Consider the following 17923-nt stretch of genomic DNA (forward strand, 5'->3'; position numbering starts at 1 on the left):
ACTACCGACCGACCAACTACCAAACTTTTAATGTTTTGTATATTATAATATAACTAGCATACTTGCTACTATGTTTTGAAGTTTATAATTTTCAAATATATGTTTATTTTTTATTTCAAATAATTTTCACAAAGTGTGGTTGATACTACAGTCGTTAGAAAGAGTTGCATTAGAACTCCATTTGCAACATGGACAGCAAGTGAATGGAGAAGCAGACAACTGAAGAGTGGTGCTTTGATCTCCAAAATGTTCCCAGATTGTAATATAAATTATTTGAGTTTCATTAATAAACCCTAACCAATTCAAAATAAATTATGGAAAATAGAATACAATCACAACACAGCTGCAAAAAAGTTTGATTACACTTGTACAATTCACCTTCTGGAGGCAAGATGATAACAATGAACTTAAGCCTTCTGAAGCTTGACAAATCCACAACAATTTTGCATCCCACTCTACAAAAGTTAAACACAGTGAACTTTATTTGGAGTCCCCTTACCACAAATAAATAAATCATAGTAATACATAAAATGAACTCACACTGATTCCATATATATTTATATAGTAGCTTAAATTAACTGGAAGTGATGGCAATGCATATGAAGGGTAAGACTAAACATTATTCTGAGATGGAAGTACCTCGGTAACTGCGGGTCGAGATCTTACCATTCTATTCCTGTAAAAAGGACAAAAGGGAAAATTAAGATCATTACGATAAAATTACAAGTTGACATCCCAGAATAGAAATTTTAAGAATTTTAGACCAAAATTTATGCAAGTAAATCACTGGAAAAAGTCCACCGAGACTGGCAACTGATTGATCACTCGTGTACTCAGTACTCACCGGAAGGAAATATGCCTCTCAACCACCTTTTGCTGCTCATCATCAAAGGTTATTCATTTTTTACCACAGACAATTGAATCGTCCCCATTCCCTATATTTGTACATTGAAGGAAAATATATATTACAGTCTAAAATTCAATCATACGCAATATAAGGAAAAAATGCATTAAAATCTACCTTGAATAAGGATACTGGATTCTTCAGAATAACAATTTAATCTCCAAAAGACATGCCCATTGATATCTACTAAAATTGGCCTTATTCTAACAGTTTGAGATCTTTCTTTAACTACACGGAGAGAATACATAGTCAGACACATACAAAGATAATAAAAACTTAAAAAACAATTGTAGACCTTAAAAAATGTAAAAGAAAAATAGCCGACCCAATGCCAAATTTACCTAAAAGATATATTGGCAACAGACTTTCAGGCTGTGATTCAGCATTTTATTACACATTTCACAGTATGGTGTTTCTCTCATTCAAGTTATTTTAATAGCTCTAACTTAGAGGCATTTTAAAGGTAAAGAAGAGGTTAAAGTTGCTCATTTTACATTGTATCGGACACAAATCTGGAGTTTAAACTTCCGTCAGTATTTTCAAATTTGTAATTTTAATACCAAGGATCATTTGTTCCCAAAGATACTTAGCAAAAAAATAAAATGTTCCCAAAGATGGAAACAAGAGGTGTTGTATTTGTTGGACCTATAATAATGAAATGTAATAAGTAACAATGTCCAGGTCCTATAATATAGTTTTTACCTAAAATACAGGTAGCAAAGAATGTGCACACAATTAGTAAGGAAGAATATACCTAATCCAGAAAATAATTATTTAGCCTATATAGTATTCATGACATTCAGAAAAGGTCATCTGTAAATCCCAAGTTAATGGCATCAATTACCCATTTAAACTCTGGTAGTTTGTTGAAATAATAAACATACCTTTAGGAACCATGTTCATTGACTTAGCATCTCCTTATGAGCTTGAGCTGCTTCACTCTTGATTCAGCTGACCATTTCGTCATGCTCGGAGATTGAAGGTAAAGCTCCGTCCCTTGCAATAATTACTTCCGTAAGTTGGTCCATCACTTTCTGCTTCAAGCTCTTCTCCTGCAAGTGCAAAGACATTTGAAGTTATCTCCGGTGCACAGGACCAAAAATTTAGGTGATCCACAATGTATTAGTTACCTTATCTTTTGCCGCAAGAAGTTTTTCTTTTGCTGCTTTTGCTTTTTGAGCAAACTTTAGTTCCTGATTGTTAATTCAATCACTTATCCGTTTTTTCTTTGCTGCTTTTGCTTTTTTGAGCAAACTTTAGTTCCTGATTGTATGGTGTTTCTCTCATTCAAGTTAATCTCGATCCTTTCTGTACCCAAGATATTTAAAAGATACTGTGATTTACCGGTCAACGGGTCCGACTCCCCAAAAGGGGCTTCTAACTGTGCATCTTCCTCGAAGTCATTATCTACTAACAAAACATATAATACACGACTTTTATGGGAAAAAATTACTAATTCTTTTGATATCCATGTTTAGGAAAATAATTAGTATTCAATAATCTGAAAACCTGGTTTATTTGTATTTCCATGAAATCAATATATAACAGACCTTTAAAAACTACATAAACAATACTTTTAATAAACACAACACATACATGTAATATTAACTTCATTGTACTTAGTTTATTGGGGAAAAAATGAAACATAAAAGTACCTGTAAATAGTTCTGACTTTGGCAGTGAATTTTCCTCAAAGTCATTTCCTGCTGATAGAGGTTAATACTTTGATAAATATATGCATTAAAAAAATGGAAAATAAACATCAAGAAATACAAACCAGAGTGTAGGTTTCTTTTCCTGTAATCTTCACGCATTTGTGCATCACGCTTTATCCTGCATTTGTCAGCATTAATTCCCAACATACTTTTCTCAGGAATAATCTCTAATTTTTTTTTAAACATTTTAAGGTTAACACTTATAATACCAGGCATTTAAATTATTTCAAAAGACAGTTAAATCTTGTAATACCTCGTCCTCGCGTAATTCCTGTAGCTTTTGGTTATGTTCCAGGTACTTTTTCAAACGATTCCCATTACCAAAAATCCTTTTTTCATCAATTCCGGGTTCAAAATCACTTATTTTATTATCTGGAAGCTTCATGATTTGGTAGTTCTGCCAAGAAAAACATCAAAGCTTAGTTGCGCAGATAAATTGAACAAAGTAAATTTCTGATAATATACTTTAAACTTCAGCCCTTTTTGGTTTTTTTAGAGGTAAAGGGTAGCCGCTGCTAGTCAGAGAAGTTTAAACTTTTTAAAAAGTGTATTATATTTTTTTAAAGATATAATACACTTTTTAAACTGGCTAATGAAATTTTTGAAATCGAGAATCAACTTTCTTTTAATTTATGTTATATTATCTTAAAAACTTTATATTTTTTTATCCGATCATATCTTTTGAACACGAGAAATACTGGTAATCTTATGTAAGAAAAAAAGAATGTTTTCAGAAGACCACAATAACAACTTTAATAAAATATACATTGAAATATTGGTAATCTTATGTAAGAAAAAAAGAATGCTTTCAGAAGACCACAATAACAACTTTAATAAAATATACATTAGCATGACAAGAAAACAATTCCAACAATCTTATGCCCGAGCACCGCAAAATTCAGGTGGGCCTGAGTTTTTATTTCTAACAAATTATATGATTTTCTGTTAATATGTACCCTTCCCTTGCAAGACGACTCTCCCTTATTACCCATGTCGGGGTTGCATTCAGTCGGACTACTATATGTGGCATAATTAATCTACTAAATTTATAGACTAATTATAAATATTGGTAAGCATGGGAAGCATCACTTATTAGTCTAATTATAGAATGTCTCATCAAAATAACCAATGTCAGCATCAACATCATTTATTAGCAAGCATGTTTTGACATAAAATAAGAACCGTGAAAAAGATGCAACACTAAAGCAGATTAGCAATATTGATGCAGAAGATGTAACTTGTAGAAAAGTAATATATATTATCCCGGTTGCATTACTCTTCCGGTATTATTAGTTCAACTGATTATACTGGAAGGTCTTTTCTTTCTTATACACATGAGCAAATAGAAGAACCAAAGTCCTATTGGAGGCCATTTAAGAACTGCTTATGGAGCCCAAAGTTTCTAATCATCGTTAATAAAATGACACTTGTTCTTTGTGTTTAATTTTTATAAACTATTAATACGATGTTCTTCTGCGAAAGGAAACCAATAAAAGAGCGATAGACATTGATATTGCTATAATTTGACTCTTTCCAGCACCGTAAATGTAAGTCACACATATTAATTTGTTCACTCAAAATAAACTTTCTCTATAGAGGACCACGAGCAAATAACTAGGCGAAAATTTGAATGAGCAAATAACTAGGCGAAAATTTGAATTTCTACCAACTTCATACGGTAGTTGGTATATATACAATGTTAAGGCTTAGAATTAAACACTAAAGTTTAATAAATTACATGATGAAAACAGTTGAAACAAACCATCAAACACTTAGAAGTCAACTACAAACACCATACATCAACAATACAATCAAATTCAGTTTAAGTTTCTCAGGGGACTTTTATCAAAAAGGTTCTGACATTGCTAAAACCCCTTACGTAAAACCCATATTTAACCCTCACTTAAAATATCAAAAATAAATCACGGTGTCATTCAATTAAAACAACAACAAAATAGAAAAGTTCACGCTAATGTAACAACTATTTTCATTTTCATTATTAAATAAAGGAAGTACGAATTTAACAAAGAGGCGTCACCTGGAGGTGTGTAAAGAACACTTAAGGGCGTGCAAAGTTGAGAATCTGGCAAAATCAAAAATGTTTTTAGTTGGAGTTCACAGATATGCAAGAGCCGTGCAGGAGTCTCCGGGGTAAGTTTGCAGCCGGATAGGAGAGTCTAGCACATTTGGAATTGGATTGGAGAGTTCGATCAAAAGTGTTCCAGCAAGCTGCGTGCGTTGTTTTGTTTTATTTTTAATAATAATATTTATCATTAAAAAAGAGAGATAATCAAACTAAACAAACCAAACTAACTAAAATAGGGTTTACCAAATTATATCATGTTTCGGTTATTATAGTATAAATAGGAATATATATATATATACCCAAATATCATTTCGACATACCGCCCGCTTATATATAGTTTAATGTTAGAGATTTCATAATATAGGATAATTATGTCAAAACAATAAATTAAGTATGTGAGTTCAATCAAATAGTTTATATCAAGTGCAATACACATGTACTTTTTATGTTTATCTTTTTTTAAGTATTTTAAGTTTTAATATGTGGTAGATAAATTTTATTTTCAATTACAATATATTTTATAATAAAAGATTTCATTAAAATTTATTTTCAAATAAGCAGACTCATACTTAATTTAAATAAGCATACATGATTTATACGAAATTAAGGATTGAAAATTCAAGTATTTATATATAATTAACATTAGGGAAATAATTATTTAATTAACATTAGGGAATTAATTATTTATTGAATTTGTTAAACACTTTAGGTTAATATTATCTAATAATAATATAGAGAAGGGTACATTTGTAATTAAGGATTTGTTTTAGGATAATTTGGAGTCTTGAAATTCTTTGTGCCTCGGTTTTCCCGGAATGAATGGTCTTGTGTTCAGGGGACATGAGTGGCCATAGTATGGATAAATTAAATTAATAAAAATAGTAGGCAATTAAACAAATAAAAGTAGTAGGCGACTTTGATATAAAATAGAATTGAAATTAATAAAGTAATAGAGAAAATTGACTTTAATTTCAATTAAAATTAGAACTAGTAAATAAAGCCGCGCTTCGCGGCGGCGTGTATTTTTTTTAAAAAATTTTGGTATGATTTATTATTATAATTTAGATAAAAAATAATTTGATCCGCCCTCCCGTCAAATATAATACTAATTAGAAAATGCATGCTTTATATATACAACCTTTTCTATTTCGAATATCCTTGGTTAGTATAAAATCGAAAACTTAATTTTATATAAACATGAATGTGTTTTCTAGTTCGAATAGGTTGACACTTAACCTCTCGCATCTCATCTTTATTAAATTATATTACATTTTTTTATAATTCTAAACTACTATTATTTGATTATACGGGTATTTTTAGACCTATAATTTGTTAACAAAATGATCTGAACCCCTCTCATTTATAAATAATGATACCTTTTCTTTAAAATCCGAAGTCGTCTCCTTTATAAATTAATTAGAATACACGCGACTTTTACTCGAATACATGAATATTATAAGAAAAGAGATCGATGACTTGTACATTAATTTCATTCGTGCATACTATTTTTTAAGCCACTAACTCTATTATATTTTATCGCCTTTGACTTTTCACATATCAGGATCTTTCTATCTCATGAGATATTAATATGAATTTATATTACAATTTTGAATAAAAAGTGATTTGAGCTGGCCGGTCTTCCGTCAAACACAAACTGACCAGTAATTGCTTGTTTTCACTATATAAATTGTTTACTTTGAATATCCTTATCTAATATAAAATCAAAAACCTAATTTTAACAAATATGATTGTATTTTCTAATCTAATACGTTGACACTTAACCTCTCGCATTTCATATTTGTTAAATAATAATATATTTTTCTTTAAAAATCCAAACTATTCTCATTTAATTGCGCGTATTTTAGAGATTGATTTAAAAATGATCCCAACCCCTTTTGTTTGTAAATAATTATCCTTTTCTTTTTAAAATTTAAACTTTTGTCCTTTATCTAAGATACATGTGAATTTAACTTTTATATTTATACATGAATTATAAAAAGGAGATATTCAGAACTTATACATTAATTTCATCGGGTGCATAATATTTATAAGCCGCTAAATTTAATCTATTCTACCGCCTTCAACTTTTCACATATCAATATCTACCACAATTTAAATAAAAATTAATTTTAGTCGCCATCCCGTTAAGCACAATACTGATCAAAAATTGCCTATTTCGAATAGATAACTTTATCTAACTCGAATATTCTTATCTAGTATAAAATCGAAAACTTAATTTTATAGAAATATGTATGTGTTTTCTAGTTCGAATATGATGCCACCTAAATTTTCGCATCTCATATTTCTTAAAAAGTAATACATTTTTTTTATAAATCCAAACTACTCTTTTTAGATTATACGTGTACTTTTATACTTATTTTTTTAAAAAAATAATTCGAATCCTTCTTGTTTATCAATTCAATAAAAAAATTTACACAGTATTTTTAAATATAATCGAAATTGAACAAACAGTTAATATATCATTATTCAATCTTTGTTATGACTCAACTATCTTGAGCAATCCACCGTAGATGATAAAAGCCTTTTAAAAAATATTAGGGGCGGTTGCTCAAGAGGAGAGATTATGAATCAGTTTTGAAGTATTACTATTATATTAAACCATGATTTACGTTGTCTTTATAATATCTTTTATATTTTAAGAAAAATTTTAAAGAAAAAAAATCTGAAAAAAATTATAATATCATAAAAATTAATAATCACGTTAATTTGAAACTCAATTAAGTAATAAACAATAAAACAAAAACTTAATCATAATAATATTTTTTATAATCCCACTATTACGCAGAAAATATATTTTTACTATCGATAAAATAATATTTTTTTCATGTATCAAGTTTATTATGTTAAAGAGTTTTAACGGTACTGTACAATTTAGATATGCATATACAATTAGAAAACATACTTTCAAAAAGAACAATAAAAAATTAAGGTTCATCCTGAAAATCTCGTGCAGCTTTGGAACATTAGTTCTAGAATATTAATTCAAGGAAACATGTCCATTGTCCTGCGTATTTCAGAAAAGAAGTTAACCATTGCATATTAATTATTCACGTGGATCGATTAGAAATTATAGAAATTTAAAAATGTATATACTTTTTCGCTTGTTTCTACCTTTTTTATTTATTTTTTTAAGAGTTGGCGTGAGACCCTTGTTCGTTGGTGTTTTTATCAATTAGGTCAATTTTTGTAAAATTGATATCGGGTGACACCTTGTATAGATGATAATTTTATCGATTTGATTCATAGTTATATGTAGATTTGTTTGGCTTTATTTTTTTAGGAAGGATGAAATTTTATTTCAGCATCTGCGATGAGAGAATATTTTAGCAACAAAATTTTAGGCGACAACTATTATACATAATATATATAAATTGTGACACTTATGTTATTTAAAATTAAATGTAAAATTTGTCCAATTCTCGGAGAGCTATAAAAAAGATGAAAATGTTAATTTAATATTTTAGACAGACTTATTGAAGCACATAACCTTATAGTTCAACAAATTTAATATAATTATTATTCTATGTTATTTTAGCCATTTTAGCTAATATCATTGAAAATGCTCTAACTTATATTTTTGCATATAAAACATTTAGGGTAATAATTAAATTAATAAATCTATAAAAAATAGATTCGCCTTTTATTTACTTATGAAAAATAGAACGACCTTTAAAATTCTGGATATCCTAGGAACCGAAAATATTATCAAAGTTATCCTTGGCGTTCTCTAGGGTGGTGGCCCTAAATAGTATAAAATATCACTTCTGAAAATAATAGCCCAAAATGTCAATTCATAACGACACTTAGTTAAACATTTTGATATAATGGTACTTCGTGTACCGTTTTGTTTTTTTAATTTTTTTTACTTTTAGCAAGTAAAACGGTACACTAAACACCGTTAAGTCTATTCCTCTTTTTTTTTTTAAGTTAGATTTGAGATGGTGTTATGTTTTGGAACCCAAAACACTACATCATGTAGCCGCTTTGACCCCAAAACATCACTTTATCTAATGTTTTATACATATAATTTTTTTAATAAAAATTATTTTTAATCTCAAATAAAAAATTATTAATTCCTAAAATACTAAAAAAAATATTTAAATTATTTCTAAAAACCAATAGGGGATTGGTGAATGCTAAAATGTTAAAAATTATTAAAATTAAGTTACACTTTTAAATTTAAAATTGTTTATTTTAAAATTTACATTTTTGGCCCTAAACCCTAGATTAAATTAGGGTTTAGGCTCTAGGGCTTAGGGCCCTAAATCGGTATAAAATTTATTATTATTTTTTTAATATTTCTAAAACCCAAAAGGGGATTGGTGAACCCTAATTATTAAAAATTGTTAAATTTCGGTATAATCTTAAATTTTAAAAATATTAAATAAAAAGAAATACCGAAAAACGTAATATTAAATGATGTTTCCGGACCCCTAAATAATACAACAAAAACAACTCAAATAACAAAAAGAAAAAAAACATAAAATGTTAGTTCATCTAACGTTTTACCATTAAAATGTAAAAAAAAAGTAGCAAAACGGTAATTCGTATACTGTTTTGTCCTGTTTTCAAAATATTACACGATACCCCGTTATAAAGTGACATTTTGGGCCATAATTATGAAAAGTGACAATTTGGACATTTTTTACTAAAATAATGACATTTTGGTCCATCTCTCGTTCTCTACACCGTGAGCTTAATAAACTACGAAATTTTTAAAGAAAACATCGTTAGCAGCCAAATTTCAACCGCAAAATATTCAATGTGATAATAGAAAAACTTAAATTAAAGAAAACTTGTTTTATTACAAACTTTTAAAAACAAATTGGAAGATAATTAAAATCAAATTACCTGTAAAAAAAACTTATGAATAAGAGAGATATGAATATAAGATGTGCAATATTCATATGTAATATGGATGTTAATGAATATATAATATAAAATTAAACAAAAAAACACATCAAATATATGGATTCACCTCAGGCTAAAGCGTTAGCTTGCGTCTTTGTTTACCGGCTGGAAGGTCGAAATGGGAGAATTTTCTCATCAAGAGTCATACGAAAGTAAATTGATTTTAGTGTAAGGATTGACTTGTCTCTGATATTTTTACAGGAGGTATATGTATCCTATTGAATATGGATTTGAACTCTAATTCTCTATTAATTTTAATATATGTTAATAAACATTTTAGTTGTTAATATTTAAAAAAATTTAAATTCTAACAAATTAAGAGAATTAAATTAATATGATCTGCATGCCTGCACCTATGCATATAGTGTTCACCCCTGCTGCGTTCACCTTTTTTATTTTTAATATAAATTCTAACTATTCTGCTCAATAAATTCGAACACCTATTTTATATATAAAATATTTTTAAAGGATACAACTTTTTTTGAACTATTCTCTTCTATAAATTCGAATATTTATTCGACTTCAGATATATTAACACAACAATTTTTTATTATTTTTAAGCATTTGAAATTCTAAAGCTCTAAAAAAAAGAAAAATCGAATAAGACGATGTAGAGCGTCGCCTAATCAGATGCATATCCTCCCTTTCGCAATCCGAATATTAAGAAATTGTAGGACAAAATCATAATTATGAAGAAATTATTTGCAAAACAATTATAAACCATAAATCATTACAATTTTACAAATTAAAGCGATTTGTGCACTTTTTTTTTATCTCATGCCATTAAACTCTTTAACTATATATTTAGAAATTTATTGTCCGGAAAATTATCCTACTTAAGTTACCAAAAGTACACAATACAAAATATAAACCATAACTAAAGATAAGAATCTACTTGCACATGAATCCACCCAAATCGTACAACTACTGAACAGGCCCCAGGAAACTGCCATCCAAGTTGGCAACCATCTGAAACCAATAAAAAACCCTTAGTCTCATATTGAGTATAGTCCCGGCAAAAATACTACCAAATTAACATATAAAAATCACCCAGAATTGAGAAACTAAAATCTTAAAATATTAGAATGAAAACCGATAGAAGTATATACTAAAAATTAGAATGTAATACATACACATCCAGTCATCCATGCATGCTCCTCCTTCTCTTTTTATTTTTCTTATTGTCTTGCACTCTTACTGGTCTAAATCGGCAATCAAAAAAATATCTTAGAAATAAGTATTATTATATAAAAATTACGCACATGCAACATTCATGAATGCTAAATCACATATATATGGATGCTAGATGATTAAATTGGCGAATATATATCAACCAATTTTTTTTTGAGATAATAATTACCGTAGTTGATACTTTGGGCTTGAGAATCATTATATTTACATATATAGGTTGCAGTCGCAGAGTATAAATGTATTTAGAATCCTCGTGGAAAAGTAACTCTTGTCCTTCATAAATTCTAATATCTAAGTACTTCTAGGATCTTAAAAGATATTTTTTATTTTTAATATTTAAAATTTTAAAACTCTATAAAAATTAGAAAAATAAATTGAGACAATATTAGAGCGCCACGTAAACTCCCGCGTATCCTCCTTTATATATATATATTGATTGATCGACCTAATAATTTTAATTAAAATAATTAAATAATAATAATTAAGCAAGTACCGATCGAACAACTACCAAATTTTTAATGTTTCATTTATAATATAGTTATGAATTATATTGTGGGCCGTGCTTTACTTTCAATCATCTTACTCCACTTCATAAAGGATATAAAATAAAATCACAATAAAATCTATTTACTTATTTAGCAAAAAAATTTATATTTTCTTTGATATTTGAAAATTAAAAAACAAAACGAAAACTAAAATACAAAAAGAAAACATATAAATTGAAAACAGGTCTTGTCTATTCGTTTGCAACTAAAACACTCTAATGGAGAAGCAACTCAGCAGTAGCAGATCACGTGACCTCGACAAACTCCTCCTCCGTTCCGGCAATCTCGTCGGTCCCACTTTCGATCCCGGCACTGACGTTAGCCTTTTTTACACTTTTTTCTTTCAGGACTTATGTCAAACACCTTGTGTGCACTGCGTTTTTTGCTCTTGTTTTGTGCTTGAGAGGTTAAAGTTTTTGATTTTTTATTGTTGGGTTTTGTAGTTAAGAAACGATCTTCAAGAGTATGCTAAAGTTTTGGTGGTTGGAGCGGGTGGACTGGGTTGTGAGTTGCTTAAAGATTTGGCCTTTTCAGGGTTTAAGAATCTTGAAGTTATCGATATGGACCGTATTGATGTTTCTAATTTGAATCGTCAGTTTCTGTTCAGGTTTGGTAGTAATGCTTTTTTTTTTCTGTACGTTGTGGAAATTATTGGTTGTTTATGGTTGTAGCAGTTATTCTGCAAGTTACGGAAAAGTAAAATGTACTGTTATTTTAGAAAAGTATAATGTACTTCTATTTTAGATGATCAAAGATTGATTTTTAGACTGAATTAGGTGCCCGTTTGGGAAATCTTAAAATAAGTAACTTATAACTTAAACCGAATAAGTTATTGATAAGTGATAAGTTGATAAATACTTATAAGTTATACAAGTGTTTGGATAATTTAACTTATAAGTTAGATTTTTTTATTTAAATGAACTAAAATAAATAATTTTTAAATATAATTAACTTAATTCTTATATTTTAAGTTAGATTAACATTAAAAAAATATATTTTTTAAAAATAAAATTGATAAAAACGAAAAATCAAAAATAAGTTGTGAAAAAAATTACGTCGTTACTAACATTAAACTTATCAGCTTATAATTTGTAAATTCAACTTATAAGTTGGGTCAACAAACACTCGTCAATAAGTTGTTGCGGGCTTATAAGCCAATAAGTTGGCTTATAAGATTTGCCAAACAGTCCTTCTCTTAAGGTATTGATTATTACTCCTACTTAGTTTCGGAAAGTGTTTAAAGTGAGAACCTACAACTAGATGATAGGGCTATATATGTACAGTTACCATCTAGCGAATAATAATCCATGGTTCAGATTTCTTTTATATCCGTTCCTTTTTTCCTCCGAGTACCTAATAGGATTAATATCCAGCTGGTAGTCTTTCGTGGTATTATTTTGTTGTGTTAGTATATAATTAGTTCGTATGTAATACTTAATATTTTTGTGTATTAATGGATTTTGGAATCCTCAAGAATGATCATTGTTGCAGGTTTCATGATGTCGGAAAGCCAAAGGCCGAGGTGGCAGCACAACGAGTTATGGAAAGAATCAGTGGTGTGAATATTGTGCCACATTTTTGTCGCATTGAGGACAAAGAGCTGGATTTTTACAATGACTTTAGCATTATTGCTCTTGGTCTTGATTCTGTTGAGGCCCGAAGCTACATAAATTCTGTTGCTTGTAGCTTTCTAGGTGAGTATATCATCCTGCAGATTTTCTGCTCAAAATTCTGTCATTGAAACATAGACATTTTATATATTTTCAATTAGTAGAGTCTATTCGTAGTACAATGTTGTGACATAATATTGTATATAAGTTTGACTATGGAGAAATTAGAAAGTAGACGGATATTTTAAGGCTGGAAATGTTGTCAACTAATTGTTGCTTTGATCTCTACATTACTATTTCAGGTATAAATTATATTTTGTGCAACTTTTTCATGGACAGATTGGGCACATATTGATAGAATAATACTTATCTAGTCAATTCCAATATGTATCTCTTCCTTATATAAGCTCTCCTGCACTAGAATATTGTTCTGGACATAATGACATGGGTCATTTGTGTTACTAATGTCTAAATTACCAATTTGGTGTATTACAGAAGATAATGTATTTTCTTCATTAGATTGTTATTAACAACAAAAGAACTTGAAGGATTAAGAAAAAAAGGAATGCTCTATGTCCATAAAATACAGTTAAGATGCACGTGTTGCAAGTCAATTACTATTATGATGTCCTTTCACATCATTTTGATAAAATTATTAGTATTTAAATTTCATGAACCATTTTCTTTCAACAACATTGTGCTTTAGTTTTTCGCCCCTCATCACGTGTTTGTAAATTTAGAGTATGATGCTGATGACAACCCACGAGAGGAAACAATAAAACCTATGGTAGATGGTGGAACTGAAGGGTTTAAGGGCCATGCAAGGGTTATTATGCCTGGGGTTACTCCATGCTTCGAATGTACCATTTGGCTCTTCCCTCCACAAGTCAAGTTTCCTTTATGCACTCTTGCAGAAACCCCTAGAACTGCTGCTCATTGTATTGAGTATGCCCATCTAATTAAGTGGGATGAGGTAGCATACTATGTGTCTGTGTTTTTATCCTTAATACTATAGTCTCCTTTTCAATCTTCCTTTTTTTAAGGAGGCAACTTTAGAAAGATTGCACTATAGTACTATTTTTTCATACTTTCAGGTCCATGATGGTAAAAGTTTTGATCCAGATGACCCGGAACATATGCAATGGATTTATTCAGAGGTTCGTAAGTGCATATATATAGTTATTCTCCTCTTTGCTGTCTAAAATAAGTCTTTTTCGTTATTCCAACATATACTCAAATTAAAGTAGGCTGTGAAGAGAGCTGAGCTTTTTGGCATTCCAGGCGTTACCTATAGTCTTACTCAGGTACGGTTTCAACAGCATTTCACAATCGTTTTCAGAAAAGTATGATCTATGAGATAATGGTACAATTTACATTGAATTCTAATATCGTTTGTATTTGTGTATTACAGGGTGTGGTGAAAAACATCATTCCTGCTATAGCTTCCACTAATGCAATCATATCTGCAGCATGTGCTTTGGAAACTTTGAAGATAGCATCTGGATGCAGTAAAACACTATCAAATTACTTAACGTACGTGAATTTAATTATATCTTCATAGTCATCGTTTCAAAAGGGTTCTCTGACAGAGTAGTTTTCTTTGTGCCCTCACCTTGTAATTGCATCCTTATATCCCTGTTGCATTGATTTGAATTGAGCCCGTGGTGAATCAAGACTTGATCACACAAAGCCCATCGTTTGTCATGTCACTGGATGTCTGAAATGTTTATTTTTCCAATAATTTGTTGGCGAGACAAAGTTTAGTGCATTTTAGAAGTGTAACACTGGTAATCACTGTATCCTACAAAAATTTTGCATGTGTTGACTTTTATATTCGATATTATCTAAGTATGCTATCCTAACTTATTTAGAGAGAGCATCTCGAATCTCCGTTACACCACTTAACTAATTATGCCTTCAAGCTACGACTACTTGTTTTTCTATGTATCTTTGCACCTGAGAGAGAGTGAGAGAGTAAACAAAATTCTTCATTGTTCCATTAGTCTTCCACTTTATGGTAGAAAGTATTTGTAATTTCTTTTTCTCTGGTCAAATATCCTTAATTGTTTCATTAGACTCCACTACAGTTATTTGTAATATCATTTTCTCTTGTCTTTAAAATTTGAAGGGGTTGAGCAAAATTGTTCTTGCTTTTGTCGAGGGATTCATTTTGATATTCCTACTCCTGGAAAGCAAATAAAACCTTCAAATGTTTTCAAATCTTCGCTTGATTTGTTTACAGATATAATGGTGTTGACGGCCTTCATACGAAAGTGACTGAGTTTGAGAAGGACAAGGATTGTCTTGTTTGTGGCCCTGGTATTCTTATCGAGCTGGATAGTACAATTACCTTAAAAAAGGTATTTTGTTTTCGCTCAAATTTTGACATTTCTGGTGATTTATTTCTAGCTAGAGTGCAATTTATCATAAAGTTAACTATGAAAGAACCATTTCATAACCCAAGCAGCTTCTGCTTTTTGGTTCCGGTATAATGCACCTTGTCGTTTGTGAAATACTGACTTTGGGAATGAAACTCTGGCGATACAAGCATTTAAAACTAACAAGTACTATGTGCCATCATAGGCCATGTCCATCTGTGGAATAATTTAAAAAAAAAAACATTTTTGCTCTGGCAGGGCAGGCAATGGCTCTGGAAATTAGATAATAAATATATGATCAGTGATGACAACATGTTATCATAAGATAAAGAGATGAGACTTTTTATGTTACATTTTCTTTTGAATTACATTATGGGATATTGCCCGTGGCCGCGAGTATAGGTATATTCTTGATAAACAAGCTCTCCGATCTATTTTGCACAACCTGTTTACTAGAAGTTTTAGTTTGGAACTGAAAATTATTTTGCAGTCCTTAGTCCCCAAGCATGTTTTTCTGTGTCTTCTTGTTATGAGTAAGTGTCTTACAGAGAATAAACCTACTCTATTACTGTGACTGTTGGATCTGTTGGATGATAATCTCTATTTTTATCCTTTCGTCCGTTTAATTCCAATTTGGTGGATGGCTGTTCTCTTATGCTGTCTTGTCTATAATAGTTTATCGAGCAATTAGAAGATCACCCGAAGCTGCTTTTATCTGGAGTTAGCGTTTCATACAGGGGTAAGAATTTGTACATGCAGGCACCTGCAGTACTAGAAGAGATGACTCGTTTAAACTTGGATAAACCACTGTATGAGCTGATGGATAAATGTGCCAAAGATATTGTCCATGTCACTGGAGCAGCAGGCAAAAGTGGCTCAAAGCAATCATGTTTAAGGAAATTACGAGTTGTTTTCAAGGGAATTGATGGGGTAATCGATATGGATGTTACGAATGACGCATGGAAGTAATACACACTAACCGGTTTCAGACCAAGTTAAATATCTATTCAGCAAAACAATACTTATATTAACATGAGCTTAGTCAAGATCCCGATGCTGCTGAAAATTTCGAGACTTTTAATTGCCTGTGTAATTATTGATGTAGTATGTAAAGAAATTAATTCACATTGATTAAATTAGCCACATTGGTTTCGGGAATGATGATAAGAGATTTTTTTTTTGAACTCCTATTTCTACATATGAGAGTATTTTTCTGTTAATTTATCTTTTTCTCTTTGTAGCTTGTTTGTTTATAATTGTAATTACTTGGCGACTTAGTACTTCAGAACCATCAGAATTTCCCAAAGTCAGAAAGTAAAATCAAAGCAATAAACAGGGATCAAGATTAAAAATCGTGACCCTAGTAATTTTAGCTAGTAATTAGGGGCATCATGTGTTCTGTCTGTATGTTCACTCAAATCACTTTTTTCTGTCACTGTAAGGCTACATGGCAGCATCTGAAAATACGGGTGAATAGGTGATTATGGCTAACTAATATTAGTTTTAAATTTTACCCGATAATAATTTATTGAAATTTTATAAACAGTTCAATAATCTGACAATGATAGTAAGCTGAGATGACTAAATGCAGTGCATAAAATAGTATGCAGAAAAGTAATAAGAACACAGAAGAATTTTAGCCAGGTTCGACCCTTAATCCCCTATGGTCTACGTCCTGGTCTCTTACCAACTTGATACGAGAATATATTATTGAATCACAATAAGTTAACAATTACAAGATATAATAATATATCTCTCTTTATCCCAACTGCTGATAATGGCTTGCTGAAACCCTATTTAAGAACCTGCTCTCTAAGTATTATACTACCCCGTAGTACAAATTCCTCTAGCAAGTACCACTAAACCCTTGTTTCCCTTAACCAACTTATCCAGCAACTAATCAATACAATTTGAATAATACAAATCAATGATAAAATTTACAACTCAAACTATAGACTCTCTAAGATAACAAAACGTGTATATAATTAGAGCTCAAGAGAGTATATTGTTAATCAATAAGTTCAGGGGTTGTGAGTGTTCTTCCTTGCAATTAGTTCGCTTTGAAAATCTGCAAGAATGCTCATATATCAACATACATTAACGTTTGAAACAACCTCAACAAATTACAACGCCTAGAATCTAATTCTACCGTTTTTTATCGTTGGGATGGTTTCCAACGTTCATGTATACGTTAGATAGAAGAGAAACAAAGATGTTCAACGTTCAGGAAAACATCTCTTCTATTTTGTAGAGTATAAAACGTTTTAACAGTTTGTAGAAGATAGAGTTTGATAGAAAAACAAACTCCTGTAATTTAGGAAATCAATTTGAATAAGTTAAAATGATTTATACTTGAGCTCTATATATATAATGCACGTATATTATATTAGAGAAGTCCTTACAACTGATATAAAAGAAGTTCCTATAATATCTCCATGAAATTCGACTTCCTTGTTGAATCTGAATTGTGCATCTTGGCTTGTTGTTATTCTGAATAATGTGATCATAACTTGCTGAGATAGATTATAGTCGTATGACAGCTTGCTGTCATGATACTTAAAC

General features: G+C 30.1%; 1 protein-coding gene and 1 long non-coding RNA gene across 7 annotated transcripts; one reads left to right on the forward strand and one right to left on the reverse strand.

Annotated features, from left to right (window-relative positions):
• Positions 1–227: 227 nt before the first annotated feature.
• Positions 228–4858, reverse strand: LOC141719563 (uncharacterized). Of its 6 annotated transcripts, none has more exons than XR_012574129.1 (10): positions 4658–4858; positions 2873–3016; positions 2682–2737; positions 2560–2607; positions 2035–2212; positions 1789–1956; positions 1022–1132; positions 845–935; positions 640–676; positions 228–455 (listed from the first exon to the last, which is right to left on the reverse strand). It is a non-coding gene; the product is annotated as an uncharacterized LOC141719563 (long non-coding RNA). The 6 variants fall into 6 exon arrangements; XR_012574132.1 differs by having other exon boundaries at positions 2035–2285; XR_012574128.1 differs by having other exon boundaries at positions 2560–2610.
• A 6657-nt stretch (positions 4859–11515) lies between these two features.
• Positions 11516–16541, forward strand: LOC141661725 (NEDD8-activating enzyme E1 catalytic subunit-like). The gene is made up of 9 exons (XM_074468724.1): positions 11516–11690; positions 11817–11980; positions 12865–13067; positions 13724–13956; positions 14078–14140; positions 14231–14287; positions 14395–14516; positions 15226–15343; positions 16037–16541. The coding sequence occupies exons 1-9, from the start codon at positions 11592–11594 to the stop codon at positions 16328–16330; spliced, it is 1353 nt and encodes a 450-aa protein (XP_074324825.1). The 5' UTR covers positions 11516–11591; the 3' UTR covers positions 16331–16541.
• The last annotated feature ends 1382 nt before the right edge of the window (positions 16542–17923 follow it).

The sequence above is a fragment of the Apium graveolens genome, chromosome 1 (genome assembly GCF_009905375.1).
Source record: "Apium graveolens cultivar Ventura chromosome 1, ASM990537v1, whole genome shotgun sequence".
Lineage (NCBI taxonomy): Eukaryota > Viridiplantae > Streptophyta > Magnoliopsida > Apiales > Apiaceae > Apium > Apium graveolens.

Coding starts and splice junctions, on each gene's coding strand:
- LOC141661725 (XM_074468724.1), top strand. CDS start 11,592: ATGGAGAAGCAACTCAGCAGTAGCAGATCACGTGACCTCGACAAACTC. Junction 14,288..14,394: donor TTACCTATAGTCTTACTCAG/GTACGGTTTCAA, acceptor TGTGTATTACAG/GGTGTGGTGAAAAACATCAT. Junction 15,344..16,036: donor GTACAATTACCTTAAAAAAG/GTATTTTGTTTT, acceptor TGTCTATAATAG/TTTATCGAGCAATTAGAAGA.